At 32.3% G+C, this 26,317-nt stretch overlaps 1 protein-coding gene across 2 annotated transcripts in view; it reads right to left on the bottom strand.

Moving 5' to 3' along the window:
* Positions 1–4,012: 4,012 nt before the first annotated feature.
* The window catches only part of LOC127700963 (WW domain-containing oxidoreductase-like), a 42,572-nt gene continuing 20,267 nt past the window's right edge, over positions 4,013–26,317 (bottom strand). For both annotated transcript variants that reach the window (XM_052204718.1, XM_052204719.1), the window contains 6 exons: positions 22,303–22,360; positions 20,491–20,669; positions 19,337–19,532; positions 10,284–10,469; positions 8,804–9,065; positions 4,013–6,449 (listed from right to left, as the gene is read on the bottom strand). In XM_052204718.1, the coding sequence (XP_052060678.1) occupies positions 6,258–6,449; positions 8,804–9,065; positions 10,284–10,469; positions 19,337–19,532; positions 20,491–20,669; positions 22,303–22,360 (1,073 nt within the window). In that variant the 3' untranslated portion in view covers positions 4,013–6,257. The remainder of the gene's footprint in view (positions 6,450–8,803; positions 9,066–10,283; positions 10,470–19,336; positions 19,533–20,490; positions 20,670–22,302; positions 22,361–26,317) is intronic.

The following is a 26,317-nucleotide window of genomic DNA, read 5'->3' as shown; positions in this document are numbered from 1 at the left end:
AGTATGGCTTTCCAGAAACATATAATACATACATGTCTCTGGGCTTACGTTGACGCTTTGTGCTATCCTGATTTGCTGTAATGTATATGAACTCTTTAGTTCAATGTTGAAAATCTTCCAGCAAACAACAGCACTTAATGCACTGCTCATATAAACATCTGCCAGTATCTTCTCATCATTGGGAACCAGGTCACCAAATTTGATAAATATGTTTGCAAGAGGAAAACTCTTTTGCGGCTATACACACACCTTTACCGTCTTTACCTGTCATGTGACCCTGTCCTTTGCAGCTCTGATCTTGATATAAGTCTCTGAAGTTTAATGATTCAAGTTCGTTAATGCATACATGTTTTACACAATGCTATCACATGAATCTGGCCTTTGAACTAAGCTCTTGATATTACATATAGAATATCAGATTTTTGTGGTAACTTTTATCATGACTACCACGTGTTATGGATAGACAACCTCTGCATCAAATATGACTTTAAAATCTACTTACAACTAGAGATGGTGTGTCTATGAGACATTTTTGTAATCCCTCCATAGTCATATACCGAACCCTTAAATTAGCTAATAATAGGCAGTTACACGATAAATCGAAATTTCCCTGAAAAAGTTAAATACATAAATGCAATTCCTAAGCAATCTCAGCCACTGAACAATAATGTTGATAGACATATTTAACAAACAAACAAAACACGAAAACTTTGAAAAGGACAAGTGTCTTAATGCTCTCATGAGATGACGTCAGAGGAACACCAATAAGAACATTCTTTTATTTCAAGGGCATCATCTCAATTCTCAATATGTCTACTTAACTATATGCACAAAGATTGCTGAACCAACTCAATTGTATCTATTTGCACAAAGATTGCTGAATCAGCTCAATTTTTCGTGATGCCTATATGCTGTTGCTATCTTCAATTACTAAGACGAAACAATTGACCCATAAGCGATGGTTATGGCTAACAAAATCCATGACCCCTCGGTGCTGTACAATTGGACAGACAGCAAAAACAAACATGAAGTACGCCAATATTATGTTTGAAAATACATCGACTATAAAGCTTTTGTGTATGATTTACTGATGGTTGATTTATATCCAGCAGCAAATATTACATGCATATTCACAACAACAAACAAGAATGCAAACGCTGGAATGTCTTGTCTTGCCTGCTTTACCTCATGATTGAATTTGAGTTGAAAGTATGTAAAATTAATTTTTTAATACAAGTATCACATACACTTGACCTTATAAATGGTTCTTAAAATGAGGCCAAGGTCAAATGAACACTGCCAGAGAGACAATCACATCTAACAATCATTGATTCCATACTCCAAATATAGAACTTTGTCCTATTGTTTATAGTACTGGAGAAACAGACCAAACCACAAAAATTTCTATAGTATCTGAGATACCGACTTGACCACGAAAACTTAAACCTCGATCATTGATCCATGAAACGAGATTGCAGTAAAGTAAACCCTGTCTGACAGACATGTAGACTTTGCAACAATCCAATATACCAAACATAGTTATCCCATTACTCACAATAAGTGTTTGACATGAGGCCAAGAACAATGGACACCTGACAAACAGAAACTTCGTTACATAAGGTATCTGCATACAAGGTATGAAGTAAGTATCCAGGTCTTCTATCTTCTGAAAAATAAAGCTCTCTACAAATAGTTTACGCCGCCGCCGACGGATTGTTATCCCAATGTCTGGCATTCTATGATCTTTTTCACAGACAAGACAAGTGTCTATCAGGGTATTTTAATGTGCTATCTCTCAATTAACAGTCCATTTGAAATCCAACTACGCAAACATGTTATTTTGGCCATGGAAGTATTATATTAATATAATACTTCCATGTTTTGACTTTACTGACCTGTCTTTGCTCTTACTCTCTCATACATTGTTTGGCAGAGGCAGAAACTACCACAAGATCATGAAATGGCCTTTTGTATATAAAGTTCAGTGTTAATGAAAATTCATTGCTGCATATAGCAGTGTCAAACTTTATAAAGAAGTAAAATTTTGATTTGTAATTTTTTTTTAAATATGCTGGAAATTAGCTCAAAATCATGAATAAAGATCACAGATACCTCCACCATTGTAAGAGTAAGCATTGCCTCTGAAGCAGCAACATAAGAGATTGTAGAAAGGCAAAACTCTTGAACAGCTACATCAATTAATGCTCCCATGACATTGTGTAAATTTTAGCAAGATTTAGTCAACCTGCTCAAGCAGTGAGTAATTGCAGTACTTTTATCATAATTTAGGGACCTTACAACTCCAATACAATATATGTTAAATTTGCTAAAGTCACGTGTTATCTGTATTTATTGTTTGTTTTTTTTTCTCGAAAAATAATAGGTCAAGGAATGTGCTACTTATAATCTGAAACCTAAAAAAATCCTTAATTCAGGTAAGATGGGACATAACATAAAATGATACAGTGCTACTATGATGACAAACTGTTGCTCATTGTTGAAGGCTGTATGGTGACCTATAGTTGTAAACTTCTATGTCATTTGGTCTCTGGTAGAGAGTTGTCTCATTGGCAATCATACCACATCTTCTTAATTTTATATCTATACATACTGGTAGATGAAGTGTACATTATCATTATTAAAAATGACAAAATCAAGTCTCCTACCACCAATAATAGTAGTGTCAGATAGGTTGAAGTGCGTTTTAGGCAACTATCTACAAATCTTGGCCACTATGATAAAATTCATACTTTTGCATATCACCCATATAAAATAAATTGGGAATGTGTCCATGGGATACAGATGATGCCCCCACTTGCATATAATGTTATAAAGGGACATTACTCAAGAATGGTAAAGTGACACTACCCAAATTTTAACTTGATCTGAGTTTTGTGGTAATAAGCATTGTGTATAAGTTTCATAATATTTGGTTGAGGCAAACTTTAGTTAGAGAACAGAAACGAAAATTTCAGCATTATTTCCCATTTGTAAAGGGACATAACTCTAGAATGGTGAAAGTGACGTCACCAAAAATCAAACTTGATCTGTGTTTTGTGGTAATAAGCATTGTGCATAAGTTTCTTAACATTTGATTGAGGCAAACTTAAGTTAGAGAATGGAAACAAAAAATTCAGCAATTTTTCAATTTGTAAAGGGGCATAACTCTAGAACGGTAAAAGTGACGTCACCAAAAATCAAACTTGATCTGTGTTTTGTGGTAATAAGCATTGTGCATAAGTTTCTTAACATTTGATTGAGGCAAACTAAAGTTGGAGAACAGAAACGAAAAATTCAGCAATTTTTCAATTTGTAAAGGGGCATAACTCTAGAACAGTAAAAGAGACACCACCAAAATTGAAACTTGATCTGTGTTTTGTGGTTATAAGCATTGTGTATAAGTTTCATAACATATGCAAATGAGGCAAACTAAAGTTGGAGAACAGAAACCAATTTTGGGACGTACAGACGGACAAGGGTAAAACTTAATGCCCCCTCTGCTACTTCGGGGGCATAATTACAATTTATTATATTAAAATCAAACAGAGTCAATATACAGGGCTCAATTTACTGATAAAATTGACTTCAGATTACCAATAATTATGAAAAAGTCAGAAGATCCCAAGGACAATACAAAATTCATAACACCTAGAAAGACATATATTACAAGGTCTAAAAGAAAATAGTTGAAAAGACAAAAAAGTTGAAATAACAGTTTACATAACACTATACAGGAAACTAAGAATGAGCAACACAAAAAACCAAGGCTCTCACTTATAAGACTTTACTCAGTACTCTTGAGTTCAAACTTTGTGCTCTAAACAGCAAATCCAGTATTTTGATTGGTTGATTTTTGAATAGGAATACATATGTACAATAATCAAGCTCAAAATTTTATGAATGCAAGGCCATTACGCCCTCACCTGGACCTGCCCCTGCCCTAAGACACTGAATTTCACAAAGATTTGAGAGGTACTCTATTATTTGACTCAAAAAATACAATTCATATGAACAAATTTTAAATTTAATGAAAATAAACATACATGTAAAAGATTCTTCACAATACATTAAATAGCTAAAATATGCTAAAATATGTCAATGATTTTTTGACCAAAAGTGTTATCTCTCCTTAGAGTAATGACCTGGGGGAAAAAGATGTTGCAAAATAATACAAACAAATATCACAGATAATCATAAGTTATTGAACTGTTCATCCGGATTAACATATTCATTAAGACACATCAATTTGTTCAAACAACTATTGTTCATCCTATGCTCTTGACTTGGACTGTTAGTAAAGTCAATGATTTTATTGATTTAAAATCCAAAATCTGGATCATCATCATAGTATAAACACAAAAACAAACAAGTATTAATCATTATAATAAAGGTATATTATATAAAATCAACACAAAATATACATAAAAATTGCAGTTTTTCTTTCAATTTGACTGAAGAAGTACAAGATTAAAGACATTCATATATACCATATAATATATTTATTTTTAAATAATAATATAAACAAGGTGCACATCTAAATTTGTACATTTCTTTAATGCCTTAATGGCATACACTAGTAGAGATATGTTGATTTTCTTTTAAATTTTGACACAGAGTGATATGCACTATGGAAATATGCATAGACAAATGTACCTGTATGAATTACTTTTTGAGATATTTGGGTTTATTTTAGGCCAATTTGAAGTAAAAGCGAAAATTTTATATATCAACACTTAGCTGAAAGTACTTAAAACTTTCAAACCAATAGAGATAGTTCCACCTATTTCTTTTGGTCAAGTTCTCCCTAGCTTATAAGCTAATGAGGTAGTTATCAAGTTGAAGGTAAACAAAAATAAAATTGTCGTGAAATCATACAATTATCGGCAATTGAAAGCCACAGACAGTTTTCTTGCCAATTCAAAGGCATGCAGATATACAATCTACCAATGATTTTTTTTCTTGTAATTATGACATAACATTCTTGAAACAGTACACAATCAATTGCAAAAGGGTCTATGTGCATCTTTTTTGGCTAAAAGCAGAAAACCTCATTTTTAATGGTATAAATAGCATTGTTGTTTTTGACACAAAGTAAGCAACATCGTCATGTAAGCATTCCCACAGCTCTATACAAATATCTGACAATTATCCGATATTTTTGGTGACTGAAAAGTAACTAGGTGCTTATTCAACTCTAGCTTTATGTCTCACTGTAGATTTGACATCTGTCGAATTATAATTGGCCCCTGCTTCTGTATTGTATGCCTTAATGCAGCATTTTTTACCATCATAATTATTTTGGAGTTTTTATTCAAAAAGGAGTTTTCCCGGTAAGACCCCCTTTTTGCCCCAAAATAAAGTATTTTCACAAATTTGTTAAATATGTAAACTTTTAGCTATTTATTGGAAAGTAGAATACTTTTGTTACATAAATATGAGCTGTTTTTTGACAATGCAATACACATGCATCAGGTACTAGCATCATTAATTCATGCAAAATTACTGAAATCTTCACAATTTTAGCATTTGTGCTAATTTTTAGCTGGATTTTGTCGAAAATGGAAATGGTTGTACTTTTGTTAAGTCTTAATATTTAAATATATGTTGTATTTGATGATTGTACATAACATATATAAAGTTTGAGACTGAACACGAAAGTGGCCACTTACATTTCAGACAAAAACCACTGAAAAGTGAAATTTTATGCCATATTTGATAGATTTTTTACATTTAAGTTTGAATTTGAGTGCCTTTAATGACCTAATCTTTTACATGAACAAATTGAATTGACTGAAGTAGACACTTAAGTGTTTAAAATATGTCCAAAATCTTTCATCAGATTACTTTAAATTTTAGGCCAATATTAGCCCTTACCTGACCTTCTCCTTGGATGGAATTTTTTAAAGTCTGAAATAACATTAACCATACCAATTTAACAACACCAGATGCACATTTGAACAATAAATGTCTCTTCAGAATTGCTCTAGACAGACATATTTGAAAATTACAACCTAATACAAACTTTGAAGAGCTGATAAAACAGAAATTGAAAAACAAAAAAGTTCCATAACAGCAAATTTTTGAAAGATTGGAAAATTAGTGTTATATATCTGAAGATTTCCTAAAGAACATATTATTTGAGTTTAGTATATTTTATACCGAAGTGTATTTCATCTTCCACTTCAGATTTACATAAAGGTAACAATTGGTTTTCAATTTTTGTTTTTAAAACATGTGTTAAATATTCCTGTCTTCCACTATATACTTGTCAATCTAGCAAGTCTATCTTGAAGTATGGTCTCACTAACTGTCCACAACTTCTCAGCTAATTGTTCATCCATGGATTCTTTTGATGGTTGGCAGGGACAACAATTGTTAAAGTACATTCCACCGATCTCCTCTACGTCTGGATGTGTTGCACAGTAGACTGTAGTAGCTGCTCCTTGTTGCTGAAATATAAATTTGTTAAATCATTTTTTTTTCATTTCGAAGTGTATAAAGGTCTTCCTTCTTTTAGGAGTATATTTGAAAAGTTAGGATAAAAATGATAGAAGAAATATGTTAGTTAGCTCTCATGGAAATGTTTACCTTAACATTTTCTTGATCTTGATTGCTGAAATTTTCTGAACAAAATACCATTAACAATCCTTTTCTCAAAAATGGCTGAGTATGGCTTATTTCAGCAAGTTTTCAGAAAAAGTGACTTTCAGTAAATATACAGTGATATTCAGAACTACTTCAGCATTAATTCTAAAATATTTCTGTTTATCTCCCTGAAATTTTCTGAACTACCTTAAAGACCCTTTTCTTAAAAATTGCAGAATTTCGTACATTCCAGCAAAATTTCAGTAAATCTTTAGAAAAAGTTCAACTATTAGCAAATAATCAGCAAGGTGACTGAGACACGGGAATCCCAGGTTCTGACACTTTTGAGTTACATAAACTGTTTTGCTTTTTCAGAATCAATAGTATACCATTTTGCAGTCTGATATTTGTATTATTTCATCATGCAGAAATAAATGGACCAAGGTATTGTTTCAGAATAAATTATACAGAACATATACCCACTTGGGTTTCAACTGAACCAAATGAAGCCACTTTTTCTGCTGAAGTTTTTGCTAATTACATGTATTTATAATCGTCATACTATCAGAAGAAATATATTGTGTTACTTTCATAAGGAATATGATAAAAACAACATATTTACAAAGTATGAAAAAATTTTATGTGCAGAAATTATTAGTCAAGAGACTCAATTTATACCTTGAAAAAGGGGAAAAGACATGTTGCATTTAAAAATGTTCTCATTTTAAGTATCAATAAGTGCAGTTCGTTTTTTTAAATGTCACTGCTGGTATATGCAACAATTTTATTTTATTAATGCAGTCATGTGAAACTTTATTTATTCAAATTTGGTTTCCGTAACATCTGCTTATACTGTAAAAATAGGATTAAAACAATGAGTAATTTGCAATTTGTTCAACAAAGAGTGTCTTATATTAACATAGGCTTACATTAAGGAAAGGGAAGCAACTCAGTACCATATATATAATTAATTTCTTTTTGTTGACATATGCCTTCCAAATCTTAAAGCAACAATACATTCCTAGTTCTAGTGTAAATAAAAGAGTTGTAAGGTTTACATCAATGCAACAGCAACCCAACAACAGGTTCCTATACAAGTCATGCCAGGAAGTTATGTAATTTAACCATCCCCCCTTTCCCTAGTCATTGTAAAGATCTGGTGAGGAAATACAAAATGATGAAAAAAAGAACAATTTCTGTCTACAATAAACTGAAGAAGAAACAATGATTGTTTACCTAAAAAATAATTCCTTTAACCCTTTCAACGCTGCTGCATTTTTTTTGTGTTCATTCATTAGAGCAGTATATTCCTTTTCAGACTGCTGTATCTTTTTTATTATTAGAGATACAGACAAAGTTAGTGCATGAAAATGCTCAGGAGAGCATGAACTGTAATGTTTTGCAATTATTTTAGTTAAATTTTCATCAAGCTACCTGCATTTTCAGGTAATTAACAGGTAAAAAGTATAAATTATTGTATTTTTGGTGTTGAATTTTTAATAAAAGCAACTTTTAATCTTCATTTATTTTGTTGTTTTATCTGCCATATAATAAAGAAGACACCAGTTGCTCAATTCTGTAGCGTATTTGCACCATACACAACGTATATTGTAAACGTGGCGCAAATAAGTGTCTCCTTCTTCAAAATTTTCAGTCAATCTCCGTTTCCCCCTTTTTCTACATCTCGTAAAGATCGACCATATTAAAATTCCCACGATTTCAAGCGCAAACGGGACCTTGTATATCCTCGATTCATATGAGGAAAAATGAGAGAGGACCCAAATGAAAACAGAATGGTTACGAGTCTGTATGAAAAATCCATCATCATTGCGACATATGCCGTGAACAGCAGAGGCGGGCGGCGTACGTCATCGCGGCATATGCCGTGTATAGCATTGAAAGGGTTAAAATTATACCAGTACTTTACTTTTATCAGTTCATACTGTAAATATTGAAAATAAACATGCAGTCAAATCTGTACATAAAGATCACCCTTGGGACCAGACAAAGCTGACCTTACAAGAGAGGTCACCTTTCATTTGAGGTTCAAAATGCAAAGGTATTACTACAGCAGGAAATAAAAATGACCAGCCAGGACCGGTCTTTGCTTGAAAGAGGTGACCTTTATAGCAGGTTTGACTCAGAGTACCAGTAATATATTTGTATTACCATTCATGTGTCCTATTTGCAGGTGTTTTACAGTATATATTAAGCCTACCTTTGATTTTGTAAATGGTCTCACAATGAAGAATACAACTTGATATAACCACCAGTTTCTCTGTATATTTGTACTTATACAACTTCCTGGATGTAAGCTATTACTGGTTACTTTTTTACCAGCTAGAAGTTTATTTAGATGTAGAGAGAATAGATTATTGCACAGTTTTGATACATTATAAGCATTCATATCACTATATTTGTCTTTTGGTAATGATAATGAATCTTCGCATACATCCTCAACCATGTGGATTTTTGGAAATCTACAAGTAAAACAAATTGTTAAAGTAACAAAAGTAAAAATGTATACATTGTTCAGTCAGATCTTTTTTTTAAATGATTTTTTATTCACTTTTCAGAAGTTGTTTTCTTTGCATTGCAAAATAATTTTTCATATCTTTCCAATATTGATGATTTAACTTGTTACATTTAACTTGAATTTATTCTAACTGAGAACAAAGTTGTTGTTTCTCAACAAATTCACACTGGAACTAGTAGAAGACATTTTCTACATTAATATATGGGAAACATGTTTGTTGCAATCAAAATGCAAACATCTTGACTGTATTCCTTGTGAATGCATTCATTGATCCTATTTACAGTACTCTGTATATAGAGCATAAGTTTGTACAATGGCTGCTCTTTTCTATAAGGGTAGCAAGCCACAACCACATTTCCATGTGTTCTGAAGCTCACCATCAAAAAAATTACAACAACCCATTATTTGTGGAAAATTAAAAAAAAATCTAAATCCTGACATCATGCAAACCTTTAGTATATGTACTAAAACTCTACATGATATAAAGTTTTAGCTTACTAACTGTAGGAGGATTTAGTCAGACGAATCATCTACCCTGCATGCCTTACATTACAATAAAGTTCAACAACCCCTCATTTTTAAATATCAAAATCCTGACATCATGCACACCTGTAGTATATGTACTAAAACTCTACATAAATTAAAAGTTTTTGCTTGAAAACTGTATGTAGATTTAGCAGGACAAACCATATACCTTATGTGGGACAGACAGAAAGGGGTTAACAATATGCCACCAACAATTTGTTGCAGGGGTGTTATAAGGAACATTACTGTAATTTTTATCAACAAACTGGTGTCTACCCAATATGTCAAGCTCTAATGTGCCTAGAGTCTTGACATCTTGAAATTTAAAAAAAAAAATTGATACTTTGCTTTCTTAGTCTTTATTGTAATTGTCCTAATGTAAGAATAGACTGTAACTACATGTCGGAAAAAATTTAGTGTCTGTGAAATATTATTATAAAAATACTTCAAGGTGCAAAAAAAAATTTCAGATCAACAACAACCATTATAATGTAGAATTTGACCAATCATGTGTTAATTATGCAAGATGTTTTTAAAACAATGTGGGTGGAAATATCATACCTGATAATTGGTCACAAACGTCATTTACCATTTATACAACTAATAAAAATGTCATAGTTTCACCTGCTAGACTTACCTATGTGACTCTGATGACACTACTACCACACGACTAGGAGCTGATGATACTAGCAAATCATACAACAATTTGGTCAGGTAGAAATGAGACAGGTGATTGACTTGGAATGTGATTTCAAGGTCATTCTCTGTCACTATGTAGGGTAAGCCAAACACTCCAGCATTCAGGATTAACATGTTCAGGGGCCTGAAGAAAAAATACATTTTACAGTATAGTTTTAATTTTCAATACTGTTGTTGAAACCTTATTGCTACACACAGAAATCACAAAATTTCTAAAAATCTGCTTTAAATAGCTGTTAAAACACTTGTGACCAATAAACTTTCCTTCTAACCTTTCCTTTTTCTAACCTAAAATTTCCATCCTTCATGTCCTTATGCTATTACCAGGCTTGCATTTCTCAAAAAAGATCTCAAACATCAGTCTGAGTGTTCCTATCTATATATATTCAAATAAGTTTGAGTTTCAACTTAAAATAAAATGTTGAGAAATCAAAGATGGAGATCTTTCCATAATCTGTCCTACATTCATGGCCTTGCAGTTAATACAAATTTCGATCACGATTACTGTACATAGACTCAGAAATCACCAATCAAATACTGGATTTGGTGTTTTGACTCTTTTGAGCGCAAATTTTATTTTCAGAGCACTGATTACAGTTTTATGACTGAGAGCCTCTACTTCAAGCAGATTTAATAATAACAAAATCGGTTATATGATTTATTTTCATTTTGGTTATATAAACAAATGGCATTTCAATAATTATTTCTTTGTACCTTATACTTAGGACTGCTCCAATAGGCTGCTACTGAGTAGATCTTACAGTCTTCCTTCATGCAATTATATTTTACTTAATGGAGTTTATTTTCTATCACAATGCTTGCAAAAAAAACTAAATGGGTCATGACAACAGAAATTTCCATCTCCTGCTATCAAATTCCTAAATGAACCAGAGAGGTAATCTAAGAGATCACAGATACCCCTCCCTGCAGCAACTGAGAGATCTTGATTTTGTTTAGTAGATCATAACATTCCATTAAAATTTCAATCAATTTAAAAAAGGGGTTCTCCATTTTTTCACCTGAAAACCAACAAGATTTGAATTTTTCAAGCTATCAAGTACCATATCTCTGGAAATGAGAAAACAACAAACATTTAAATCAACCTGGGTTTATTTGTTCAAAATAATCCATTAAAATTTCAATATATATCAAAATGCTGTACTCTTATGATCATCTGGAAATTAAAAAAAATTGGAATTCTTTCAAAAAGCAAGTGCCATAACTCAGGGACAGTAAAACTGAAAACATTGGAAATCAAATTTAATCTGTCTTAAGTGGTCTAAAACATTCCATTAAAATTTCAATCAATTTTTGAAAATGTTTTTCTTTTTCATCTGGAACCCCCCTCCCTCAATTCTGTCCAACAGGGTTATGTATAAAATAAGGCTGATGTTTGGCCAACAACATAAGTTACATGTTTTAGACAAGAAAATGATTTTAGAGTACTAAAAATACTTTAAAAAAAAATTGAAATGATTTGTGTAATAAATTTTTGTAGGCAACATCAAACAACTTTGATTTTAAGTTTGGCCTTATATTAAAAAAAAACTTATAGAGAGTAGACAGCTGTGTATTAATTTTGGCCTTGCTTGTATTAAAAAAAAAAACTCCTACTGAGTGGATATTCTGTATTAATTTTTGTCTTCCTTATATCGAAATAAAACTCCTATTGAGTGGACAGCCCTATATTAATTTTGGCCATGCTTATATTGAAATAAAACTCCTATTGATCGGACAGCTTTATATTAATTTTGGCCTTGCTTATATTGAAATAAAACTCCTATTGAGTGGACAGCCCTATATTAATTTTGGCCTTGCTTATATTGAAATAAAACTATTGAGTGGACAGCCCTATATTAGTTTTGGCCATGCTTATATTGAAATAAAACTATTGAGTGGACAGCCCTATATTAATTTTGGCCATGCTTATATTGAAATAAAACTATTGAGTGGACAGCCCTATATTAATTTTGGCCTTGCTTAAATTGAAAAAAACAAATACAGAGTGGGCAGCTCGGTATTAATTTTGACCTTGCTTGTATTGAAAAAAAAAACTCATAAAGAGTAGAAAGCCCTGTATTATTTTTGGCCTTGCATGTACATGTATTGAAATTACCCCAAAAAACACTGAAAACAAATTTCTATGCTAGTCTAGAAACTCATTTACATTAAACATGAATGATTTAATATTTTGAATTACCCACAACAATAAGTAAATTAGTTCATTTTAACAAAAATTGTGAATTACATAATATATATTTAAATTTAATATTTCCGGTTTTTACTACAACTAGTATTTCATTCAAAACTTACACAGTTTTTCTAAATATGTTTGTTACATGAACTGTGAAAAACATCAGAATTATGTAATTCAAGGACGCCATAGGTTTACATTGGTTTACTTTGAATATTGACTTAATTCTCCTTCCAAACATAAGATGACATATTATATAAGTTACAGAGTCTCAGAATGAGACGTATAGATATTATCAAACAGAATGTGTATTTCATACTTGATTTAAGAAAAAGCCACAGTTTGTCAAATAGAATTAGAGTCACAAATTCATTTTGAAAGTTACACAGTGCTATGAATAATTTCCCAGATGGCTTCTTCCATGAATAAATTATATATTTTTTAGTCTAGACAAAATTGAAAAAGGGGTTAATTGTCCACTCTGTAGAATGCAATATACACTAAGATGACTAGCAGCTGTTACAGAACTTTAAAAATTCAAGACTGTTTTTAGTGCAGTGGTATGACAGAATAATGCATTGTTAAGGGGAGTCAATACAGTTTCACATTGAATTGTCATTTTTTTTCATTTTGAGATATATTGTAGTTCAAGGTGAGATATTAGAAAATCCATAAAATAAAAAAAAAGATTGCCTGCTAGTTTTTGAGTAAAAATAGGCTCAAAATTGGGAATTTTTGTAATTTATTCAATCTTCTGACAACTTCCAAATTTTCAAAAGCTGGTATATTTGACAATAAAATAGCCAAATTGGTTTGATCTAAAAGCTCTGATAAATGTGCATTAGGGAAAAATTAAATTAAATCTCAGCAGTTTTATTTAATTTCAAAACTTGATTTAAATTTAATATTACATGCCAACAAATGTTCAAAATCTGCTGACCTCTAATGAGCAGATTAACATGGTTCTTGTCATTTTTGTAATATTTTATATCAGTTGGCTGTCATAGTACATTAAATAATAAATGCATCAGAGTAAATATTATCATGCATAGTCAAGAGAAAACTAAAAAATTTTCCTGAAAAATGTGTTTCCCTTATTGTCCCTTCATATTTCATGGGAAATTCACTATCCAACTTCAGAAAAGTTTAACCACATCTTCCATCAATGGAAAATATTAAACAGTTCTGACAAAAAAACAAATATTTGCCTTCTCTTTCATTCAACAAGAGTGGACACACAGAAATGTCTCGCCTGTCGTGTATTTATAATTGAAGTTATGTTGAAAGTAAATGCTATCAGACATACATTATAAATTTTAAGCTGTAAATAATGAATACTAGACCTATTGCTTATAGTATCTGAGATATGGACTTGACCACCAAAACTTAACCATGAAATGAGGTCGAGGTCAAGTAAAAACTGTCTGACGGGCATGAGGACCTTGATAGGTACGCACATACCAAATATAGTTATCCTATTACTCATAATAAGAGAGAAATTAACAGTACAAAAAAATCACAACTTTTTTTCCAAGTAGTCACTGAACCATGAAAATGAGGTCAAGGACAATGGACATGTGACAGACAAAAACTTCGTAACATAAGGCATCTATATAAAAAGTATGAAGCATCCAGGTCTTCCACCTTCTAAAATATAAAGCTTTTAAGAATTTAGCTAACTCTGCCGCCGCCGCCGGATCACTATCCCTATGTCAAGCTTTCTGCGACAAAAGTCGCAGGCTCGACAAAAATGACAAAACATTTGTTGCTTTGTAACTCATTAGATTGGTAATTTGTGCAATGTTATAGTTTTCAGATTTTAAATCCTGTGACAAGATACTGTTATTATCACGTCTTTTAAATAAACGAAGTAGTAAAAAGTAGCTAACAACAGGACATAATCAATACATTTTATCTTTTTTTTCTATGGGTATACATTGATGTATACCCACATCCTATCCTGAAAACTTAACCTGACCCAAGGAACCTGAAATTGAGGTCAAAGACTGAAGGCCAAATCACACGCCTATCATGTATTGTTATTGAGAACCAGACCTCATCCTAAGAGCTTAACCTGAGGACTCGAGCCTGAAGTTGAGGTCAAACCAAGGTGACAATGACTGACTGACACAAACTACCCCAATAATTATTTTGGTAATTCTAGGCGACTTTTGGAATAAAGCTTTGGGGTATTGGCAAATAGTTATCACAGCTGCCTGAAAAATATTTCCCATGACTCCCATTTCATGACTTTCACCATTGGGGAGACAATGCTTAGGTATGTAAGAGCCTTTATGTATAATGTTGAAAAAAAATTTCACAAAAAAATGCTTTTAAAAGACCTCAAGCCAAACAGAAACCCTTTAAGAAACCACATTCACATAGATTTGGGCAGCTACCCCCTTAACCTAGTCCGACCCAGATTCTGAACATGAAAAGCTCATGTCATTTGCAACCATTTTAGTCCTAAAAATTCAAGCAAAAGCCATTTTGGGTACAAAATAATACAGCTAAAAAACAACATAAAAAATGAATATATAGGTCACCTCTTTTGCAACCTTATTCAGAACAAAAATGGTAGAAGTTTCCCATGTCCCATGTCTGGGGTCAAGGTTTTTTTAAAGTTTTATGATCTAAAAAAATGCTAAAATATTTGTATGTAAAAGTTGTAGTATTTTGACCAGATTAAAAAAAAACATAAAAAGACCAATTCAATTTTAGTCCTTCATGAACCTACTCCTTTGCAAGGCCTCTGAAAAATAGAGTTCAAGGCAATAATCTTGCCATACAACAGAATAGCTAAATTCAGAAAAGCACTTCAGGCACAAAATTTATAAAGAATTATTTTCATCTACTGATCCCAAAGAGATTTTGCAAAGGTTCTTCAGTGATTTTGGAACTGTTCGAGCACAGGGAATCAAATTTGTTGTCTCACTTCTGACCATATGGGGCGGCATTTCTACAAATTCCATACAGTCAAACAGTTGTTACCTCAAAAGCGTCTTCTTGATGGATACGAGAAGTCCAGTACCCCATATTTCTTTATACATGTAAAGTCAACCTTGGGGTAAACCTAAGAGCTGTGGAAAATAATTATTTATGTACACAAACATACCAGTATGTAACAATTATTATTTTTGGGTGTAAGCAGACACACAGATCCTTTCCTTTGTTTCAGGTTACCCTAGTTGTTGCAATTGCTTTTAGGCCAACGATAATTCAATTATAAACCTGAAAGTCCATATTGATAGCAATGTCTATTTTATAATTGTAGTTGTCTCCCTTGGTACAGGAAACCACAGCATTACAGGAGTTTCCAAATTTAAATCTATCAAAACAACACCTTTCTGGATATTTTTTACACAACATTCTAATTACTTGGGATTATTACTTTAAGTAGAACATAAAGATATCAGTTTGATTAAAGAATTTATGTTGTACTGGCTAACTACTGGGTGCTCAAAAATAGTATGAAGAGATTTTGGCAACACATCAGTAGCTGTGATATAAGACTTATTTATAAACATGAAACTCCCCAAAAGACGTTAACAGTTTAATTTAGGAGTAATGGCAAAGACTAATGGACTGAGAGTAAGAACAAAGTGTCTCAATTGGATGATATGTCTTCCTTCAACTTGTATCTTGTGAACTAACATGTTAAAATCTGAATCTGTGTGTTAGTCCAGTACAATGCAGGATAACATGCATCTTTGCTAGCCACAATCTGACCAGCTCCTATTCACCCTTGGCAGATTAAGACAGCGAAATGCCATCTAGTGACAGATAGAAGTCATGCCCACTTCGACTACAGGTACATCATAATTAACCAATGACAGCACTTGTACTCTTTAGTTCAAAGGGGTCCAGTGTTTACAAACTTAGTAAAGCATGAAACCTCATATATACGCTGACATTCGCACATCTGCACAAGTAACATACCGGTACTCAAGAACTTCAATTAGTTGATTAAGAACTTCAAAAGTGTCACTAAATATCACACTTGGCAATTGTTTATTTATGTTTTCTATATCTTCCCGTGACCAAATTACAACTGCGTCCAATGGAAAGCAATACCTTGTGGATCATAAATTCTGACTTAATCTGCCAAGGGTAAAGAGAGGTAGGTCTGATTGTAACCCTATAGTTTTCAAGATAATAGGCGAAAATGCCAAAAATTGGTAAAAATCATCATTAAAGAGCCACAACTTCAATAACCAGTCAATTGAAGAACTTGGCTATTATACTTATTTGTAGATCTTGTCTTGCTTATCACTGATGCTGTTTAAAGTTTCTATCTATCTATTGTAGTTTTTAAGATTTTAGGCAAAAAACGAAAAAAAAAAAATGGTAAAAATTGTCATTAAAGGGCAATAACCCTAATAAGGAGTCGACTGACGATTTCGGCTATGTGACTTGTTTGAAGATCTTGTCTTGCTGATCAGTATTGCTGTTTAAAGTTTCTCTCTATCTATTACAGTTTTCAAGATAATAGTCAAAATGAAAAAAAGTAGTAAAATTTGTCATTTCAGGGCAATAACTCCAATAAGAAATTGTCTGACAGTATTAATGTAAATAGATGATAGGAAGAACTCAACATGCTGAAAATTTTTGCACCTGTCAGATTTTCTCTATTTATAGCGGTTTTCAAAATAAAAGACAAAACTTACATTTTACCCCTATGTTCTATTCTATTAGCCATGACGGCCATCTTGGTTGGCAAGCGGTGTCATCGGACACATTTTTATTGAGCCTTCGACTTTTGTCGAAAAAGCGAGACAAAGCGATCCTACATTCCGTCGGCGTCGTTGGCATCGTCGGCGGAGGCGTCCACAAATATTCACTCTGTGGTTAAAGTTTTTGAAATTTTAATAACTTTCTCAAACTATCCTCGATTTCTACCAAACTTGGACAGAAGCTTGTTTATGATCATAAGATAATATTCAAAAGTAAATTTTGTAAAACAAAAATTCCATTTTTTCTGTATTTTACTTATAAATGGACTTGGTTTTTCTGCCAGGAAACATTACATTCACTCTGTGGTTAAAGTTTTTGAAATTTTAATAACTTACTTAAACTATCCTGGATTTCTACCAAACTTGGACAGAAGCTTGTTTATGATCATAAGATAGTATCCAGAAGTAAATTTTGTAATAAAAAAATTCCATTTTTTCCGTATTTTACTTATAAATGGACTTAGTTTTTCTGCCAGTTAACATTACATTCACTCTGTGGTTAAAGTTTTAAAAATTTTAACAACTTTCTTAAACTATCTTGGATTTGTACCAAACTTGGACAGAAGCTTGTTTATGATTAAAAGCTAGTATATCTAGAAGGAAATTTTGTTAAAATTTTGTTCCATTTTTTCCGTATTTTACTTATAAATGGACTTAGTTCTTCTTCCAGTTAACATTACATACAGTCTGCAGTTTAAGTTTTTAAAACATTTATTAGATTCATAAACTATCCTGGATTTTTACCAAACTTGGACAGAAGCTACTTACAATCAAAAGATAGTATAGAGAGGACTATTTTTATTAATTTTTTTCCTTATTTTTGTTGAGCCTGCGATTAACAGCAAAAGAAGGCGAGACACTTACAAAATTTTTTAAACTAGATACCCCAATGATGATTGTGGCCAAGTTTGGTTAAATTTGGCTCAGTAGTTTTAGAGGAGATGCTTTGTAAAAGTTAACGGACGGCAGACAATGGATACAAGTGATGGAAAAAGCTCACCTGGCCCGAAAATAATAGCACAATGTTTCCTTTTGTTTCAAAAATTAGAATCTAATATTTTACGTTTCAAGAAAATCTTTTGTAATGCCATTCCACCATATAGTAACTAATTTGAGCTACCATTGCTAAATCAATGAGGGCTGTTCCAGCCAGAAAAAAATGCACTCTGGGTTCAGGAAGCACATTTTGCAGACCCCGCTCATTTCACAATAATGTATAAAATTTCAAGAGATTGTTAAATAAAGTTCAATTAATTCTCAATGTCATATTAGAAATTTATGAAAATGTAAAGGGAGCTTACATCAATAGATATAAACAATTCACCAAAGTTTCATGAGAATTGCTGACAGCATTTTTGAGTTATTGTCCAAAAACTGGAAAATCCCCCCTTTTTTAATGAATAAAACCCCATAACTCAGAAATGTAAAATGTAAAATTTATAAAATTCTAAACAGAGCTTACATTAATAGATATAAACAATTCACCAAAGTTTCATAAGAACTGCTGAAAGCATTTTTGATTTTTTTGTCTGAAAACTGGAAAATCCCCCCTTTTTTATGAATAAAACCCTGTAACTAGGAAACGTAAAATCTAAAATATATAAAAATCGAAAGGGAACTCATGTCAATAGATATAAACAATTCACCACAATTTCTTGCAAGTTGGTGAAAGCATTCTTGAGTTATTATCCGAAAACTGAAAAATCCTCCTTTTTTCAATGAATAAAACCCCATAACTCAGAAACTTAAAATCTAAAATTTATAAAAAACGAAAGGGAGCTCACGTCAATAGATATAAACAATTCACCAAAGTTTTATGCAAATTGGTTAAAGCGTTTTTGAGTTAATGTCCGACATGTTGACGACGGACGGACAGACGGACAGACGGACGGACGGACGGACAGACGGACAACGGTATACCATAATACGTCCCGTAAACGGACGTATAAAAATTGTATTCCTTCCAAATAATACCCTGCTACCCATAAAAGTGTTTCAACACCCACCCTCCACCCCTAATTGTCATTTCTGGAATAGTCCTTAAACTGTAGCTTGAAATCTTACCATGCTCTTCTTTTATACTCTTCAGCAAACTGTTTGACACTTCTCAATGATGCAAGATCTAAGTGTAGTATTTCTATAGTAGCTTTAGGTCTGTCTTTCAAAATTGAAATCTTACACTTCTCTGCTTTTTCAGTATTTCTACATGCCATTATAATTGTAGCACCATGAAATGCTAATGATCTTGCTGTTTCATAACCTAAAGATGAAAAGTGGAGGATTGTGAAATGAATTTTGCCAATTAGAATCATTGCCAGTGTGTTTACAGATAAATTTGTGCTGAAAAAACCAGTAAAACTGTGAGCTACTGCTCACTGATGATATCCCGCCGAAATATTTCGGTAAACAGGAAGTTGTTGAGTGATGAATCTGAAAACGCATCACACGGTGTAACGTACTTATATAAACCCTGACACCAAATTTCAGAAATCCTTGTCAAGTAGTTCCTGAGAAAAATGTGACGAAAATTTTCAACTTGGCTATCATGTGTAAAATAATACAAGTGTTTGGTAAACAGGAAGTTGATGAGTGATGAATCTGAAAACGCATCATACGGTGTAACTTACTTATGTTAACCCTGAAACCAAATTTCAGAAATCCTTGTCAAGTAGTTCCTGAGAAAAATGTGACGAAAATTTCAACTTGGCTATCATGTGTAAAATAATACAAGTTTTCGGTAAACAGGAAGTTGTTGAGTGATAAATCTGAAAACGCATCACACAGTGTAACTTACTTATATAAACCCTGAAACCAAATTTCAGAAATCCTTGTCGAGTAGTTCCTGAGAAAAATGCGACGAAAATATTCATGGGACTGATGGACTGACTGACAGATGGACAGACAGAGATAAAACAGTATACCCCCCCATTTTTTAAAGCGGGGGTATAATAAGTAGAGAATGCAAAATAAAAATACCATGTTTTCATTACCACTGTTAATTCAAAATTTCATCATCAACTGAAGGGAAGGTCAAAAACATTGTACCCTCTGCTAATTTGTTGCATGAGGCATTATGGTATAAATATATATAGATAGCTAAATTTTCAAGTTTCAAGTGCCTTAATGATAATTTTCATTCTACAGTGTAGCAAGAAAAAATATTTACTATTTTGATAGATATTTCAACTAACTGAGAAAAAAATGACTAAAATGCTTACCAATCCCGTCACTTGCACCCGTTATAATGGCATATTTGCCCGTTAAATCTCTTCCATTCAAAATCTGCAATGCTGAACTATTTCCATCAAATTTCTGTCTAAAATCCTTAGGTGAAGTTTTCAATGGTTCTGCAAAAGCTAGTCTAGGGTCTGTAAAGCAGGTCTTCTTATTGATATGACTAAAAACGATTACAAACGTTGATAAGTTATTTAGATTACAGTACAAAGGAAAAACTGTCTACTCTATCATTTGTTATTCCAGTTCTGTTGCTTGTGGAAATATCAGTTGGCTTTTAGTTTTCAAAATTGTTGATTCTGACTTTGAAATGGTCAGGGTTTTGAATACCTAGTCCTCTAATCTTACCATGAGACTAAGAAATATTTAGCTGCAGTTTGGGTCTCATAATTGGAGATTTTTTATCAACATTTTAATTGACCATTTCAGTATTCATTTTTTTTAATGAAAATACTTTTTCCCAATTTTGTAAGATAAGATCATGTTATCTTAATGTAAATCTCTATACCAGATACTTGTGGAACCTTTGCATTTGTCATATAGAAAATAACAAGGATTCCCTAGCTTTGTACACTTGCATAACCTTTTGAACAAATAAAAATTAACTGAATAAACAGGTTATTAACTATTTATCAATGATAGTTAAAGTAAAATAAAAGTTATGACAAGTTTACTAGATGGACAATAAAAAAATTCCAACAAATTATGCCTAAAACCTATTTGTATTTACTAGTATTTGTATAGGCATAATATCACTTCCAATATATCATTTTGCCATTAGTGATATTCTAATATCTTTTTTTTAAAGATTTAGAGGATGCCCTACACTAGTGTTAACACTTCAAACTGAAAATAAACAAGGAAAAGGAGGGTTTTTAACGACCTTGACTACCCATGAAGGTCTTGCACGGTCGGTTGAAATTAAAGTAATAAAGATGTCTAAAATTTTAGACATCTTTATTACTGAACTTAAAGTAATAAAGATGTCTAAAATGATTTTCAATTATTTTTTGTATGTGCTAAAAATAAAATAAAATTATTAATGGAAAATTCTAAAACTTCTCTGCATTAATTAACTTATTATCATATTTTTAATCAATAAACATAACTTTATGGATAACCATTTGAAAAAATAGTTAGACAAGGGGAGTAATTCTAAATAATTTACCTTAAAGCAAGTGTTCGAAATACTATACAATTACTGTCTTTTGATGAGGTAAATATGTGGTTTTATTGACTTTTGAAAAACTGATATTCCCTGAGGCCAGCAGCCGAAGTGAATATCAGTTTTTCAAAAGTCAATTAAACCACATATTTACCGAAACAAAAGACAGTCACTGTAATTGTTTTATTCCATATTCTGAAGGAGTATTGAGAGAAAAGGATGTAATAACAATTCTTTACCAAAACCAATTGTACATCAAACATTTTTAACATAATTATACACGTAAAAGCATGCGACGTTTTGCACGGTGAATATGCTTATTTATTCAAAATCCAATTCATATAAAAAAATCTACTAAAGTTCTATCAATATGGAATAAACAGATTTATTACCCTTGGCTCAGGTAACAGTAGTAAATTAACAGTATGATTGACACCAAAGTGAAGCCAAAGAATTATCCAAAATTGAGTTTGGCTGGCCGCAAAAATTTATTGGCTAACTTGAAAGTCTTCTGGTTTTCAATTTGCTGTTATTTAATTGCCTGTAGATCTTCCCTGTATGCAAAACATCATTTTCAGATGCTATGTGCAGTGATCTGTACAGACAGATATAAAATAAATTTAACACTTACTCAACATACACAACTGTTCCATCATCCTGTATAACTCTTTCCCATCCATAAGGCAGTTCTGAAAAACACAATTTCCTACATAAATATAATTCAAGCTAAAATTGAAATGGAAATGGGAACATGTCAAGGAGACAAAAACACGATCAAAGATACAACAACCCGACCAAAGAGCAGAAAACAGCTGAAGGCCACCAATGGGTCTTCAACACAGCGAGAAAATCCCGAACCAGGAGGCGGGCTTCAGCTGGACCTAAACAAAAATGTGTACTAGTTCAATGAAAATGGACGTCACACTAAACTTTAAAACATATAAATGAACTAAAATTAAAAAACATACAAGACTAACAAAGGCCAGTCAATTGTGATTTGAGCACCTTCTCAATGTTGTTGGTCATAAAATGGCTTATAGACTTTCATGTTGGTTCACTTTGTACTTATGAGGCTGTTTCAGGAAGCAACCATTTGATTTTTAGGAGGGAGGGGAGCTAAGAAGAAATTTGAAATTTAAAGGACCAAAATGTTTTGAAACAAATAACCAGGATGACATATGGCTACAAAAATAAGCATGATGAATATGTCAAAGCCACTTATCATTAATTTTTTTTATATTCAAAAGTGTGGTTAAAACAAAATTAAATTACATAATAATAAAAAAAATTAAAAATTATCTAGCAAAGGAAGTTTACATAGATCGTTACACACAAAGAAGAAGGTATGAAAAGGTCAATTTTTGGCCACTTAAATTCTATATTGAAAAGTGTTAAAAGTCTTTTAAAAATAACATCCTTAGATTTTCATAAGAAATAAGTCTGTCAGATTTCATATTTTTTTTATATTTTTTAATTTGTCTTTCCTATTGCATTATAAGGATCACAAACTTGTTTGTTTTAAAATTCTTGCAAATATACCTAGAAAACATATCTTTTTGGAATTAGCAAAAAGAAACCAGTCATTGGCACTTATACCACATCTTCTTATTTATATATGACACTGGAAGTGACAATATGTAAATTATCTCCTTTATTTCAAGCAAAAGTACATAAAAAACACAATTTTTAGGAATCAGTGAAATGTAACCTAGCATATGACACCATATGTGACTTTATTAAACCAGATGTAAAAAATTTATATCTCCATCATTTCATTTTTCAAAATCAAAATAATGGGAGTTATCATCCCTTATTTCAAGTAAAAATATATATAATCCATATATTTTTACAATAAAATTAAGTAATCTATCATTTGACTCATAAAGGGACTTTTTTTTTTAACAGGAGTTGATTATCTCCCTTTTTCATAGAAAAAAATAATATCTGATGTTTCTGGAAATAGTGAAAGATAAGTTTCTCCTAATGCTTAAAATGACTTTTTAAATCACATGCTACCTTTTTTACCACTATTTGTTAAAAAATCAAATGTTTGCATATATTTATTCTAGTTCATTTCAACTTTAATAATCAACAAGGGTGAAAAGACCTTCAATTGTTCTCTGAACATCATCAGTTCCTGGCTATCGTTTCACAAAAGATCATATTCGTATGATTTACCACTGGTCGTAGAATAATTTACCGACCAAGTTAACGAGTGTTTCACAAACGTCTCTTCGCACCGACATCCAATTACCGACCTCTGTCCAAAAGCTCTTTTATGTGAAGGTCTGAAAATTGAGTCAACACGCACCTGTCAGTTCGTAAATAAACGATTTTTGGATTCTCGATTGTACAGTTAATAAAAGTAGGATGTGCTGGTTGTACGAGAAAAGGTTGAAATAATAGCCTCACAGGTAAATATGTGTTATGTCTCCTTTTTATTGCTGCTTTAATCATCTGGTAAAACAATCCTGGGTAACTTTAGTAGATTTCAAGCAGACGACACACTAAACCGGTAGCTGAAAAGGCCATAGGAGCGGGTTTTAGAGGGTCCTTTATTCCCACTTCTCCATAACCCAAGTCCCTCTTCCCTTCCCTTACTCCCAGACGAAAATCAGACAGAATATTTTTTCCAACATATCCCATTTTTTACCCCCCTTTTCTTCTCCCGCTTCCCGTTCCTTCATTCCCATGCCCAACCCTTACCATAGGAAAGGCCAGTCTTTGGTCTCGATAAGGAATAGACATACTCATTATACTGGTTTTACTAATTAAGTTACAGAAAATATTCAAACTATAAACATTTTTATGAAATGGAAACCCTATCATTTGCCAATCTCTTACCAATATTATATATATAAGACACAGAAAAGACACTGCATGGGATATGACAGTGGTGGGCAGGATGATTTTTTTTGCAGTTTAATCTAATGCTATGCAAGTTTGTTTTTTTCAACTTGACTTTGGTACAAATCAACATACAAAAAGTTTCGTACACATAAAAAAATTCCTGCATTTTTGTGTTGCAGATAATTCATTTTTATCCGGTTTTGGGCAATATTTTATCAGGTCCTTCCAGACTGGGATATTCATTTTCAAAATCCTCCTACCCCCCCTCCCTTTTTTTCCCACCCAAGAAAATCATTTGGTTGTCCCTTAAGATGGTGATGATCCTTGTAATCTAGTATTACTGCAAACCAGGGATCAATGCAAATATTCAAGTAAATTTTAACATTTACACCTGTAATATGATCATGTTTTATATTAAAATTGAAAAATCTCAACACATTCTATCTCTTAATAGATATAAGAAGATGTGGTATACGTGTCAATGAGACAACTCTCCATCCAAGTCACAATTTATAAAAGTAAACCATTATAGGTCAAAGTACCGTCACGGTCTTCAACACAGAGCCTTGGCTCACACCGCACAGCAAGCTATAAATGGCCCCAAAAAATAATAACTGTAAAACCATTCAAACAGGAAAACCAACCGTCTAATCTATATAAAAAACTGGAAACGGGAAACACTTATGAACCACATCAACAAACAACAACTACTGAACATCAAGGCCATTTACTTTATTTATCTTGTTTTTAAAAGTGGAGACACAAAAGTATTGTTCAGTTAGAAATCATGGGCTTATTGATATTATTTATAATACTCTTCTCTCTTGTTCTTTGGACTAACGCGGGTGGTGTTAAAAAGGTGCTGGTGCTTGGTGGAAATGGTCTTATTGGTGCAGCCAGCGTAAATAAAATGCTAGAAAATGGACACGATTTGACTTTGGTTACCAGAGGAAACTGGTATTGGGACACTGAAGATACTATCAAGCCACGGATAAAGCATTTGAAATGTGATCGAATGAAAAGTTTAATGGATTGCTGGAGTGCAGAACAGTATGATTTTTATGATGCAATTGTAGATTTCAGTGGTTTTGATCCGTATATGATCAAGGATACATTGAAACTTCTGCAAGGTAAGTCGACTTCATATTTTTACGGAGGTTCTGTCCGGATGAAAAGAACCTCAATACTATTTTCGATCATATTATAAACTAATGTATCATTTCACATGTGAAATTATCGGTTTTTATTTCACTGAGAAATCAGGCAAGGTAATTTATTGCAACCAATGTAATAAATATATCCAGTGAATTTCAATAAATTAAAAAAAATAATAAAAGGATGAGGTGCAACACTGACTCATTCCGCCGGTAACTTTCATCGAGATCTTAGTTTGTTATGTACATGGCACATTTATCCTTTAATTTATATATCTATATTAGTTATAAAGACTTGTATCAAAGTCAATTAAAAACATAGATAACAAAATATATGATAATTGCAATAAACCTTCAAACTTCAGGCACGGATCCAGCCATTTTAAAAGGGGGGGTCCAACCTTAAGTCCCCATACAAAAGCATTAGTTGTCAAACAAAAAAGGAACCCCCCTTTTTATACATGAAAACCAACTAAATGCAGAAAATGTTGCCATATGCAAAGCTTTTGACAAAAAATAGCTATTAAATACGTGTCTTTGGCGTGCACAAATATGATTATTTTTTAATTACAGGAAGAGTAGGGCGTTATATCTACATCAGTTCTGACTCTGTATACGAGGTCTGCACAAAAAACCATACTC

Source organism: Mytilus californianus, unplaced genomic scaffold (assembly GCF_021869535.1).
Source record: "Mytilus californianus isolate M0D057914Y unplaced genomic scaffold, xbMytCali1.0.p SCAF_5, whole genome shotgun sequence".
Lineage (NCBI taxonomy): Eukaryota > Metazoa > Mollusca > Bivalvia > Mytilida > Mytilidae > Mytilus > Mytilus californianus.
Note: the sequence above shows the minus strand (reverse complement) of the source record. Positions and strands in the feature narration are given on the sequence as shown.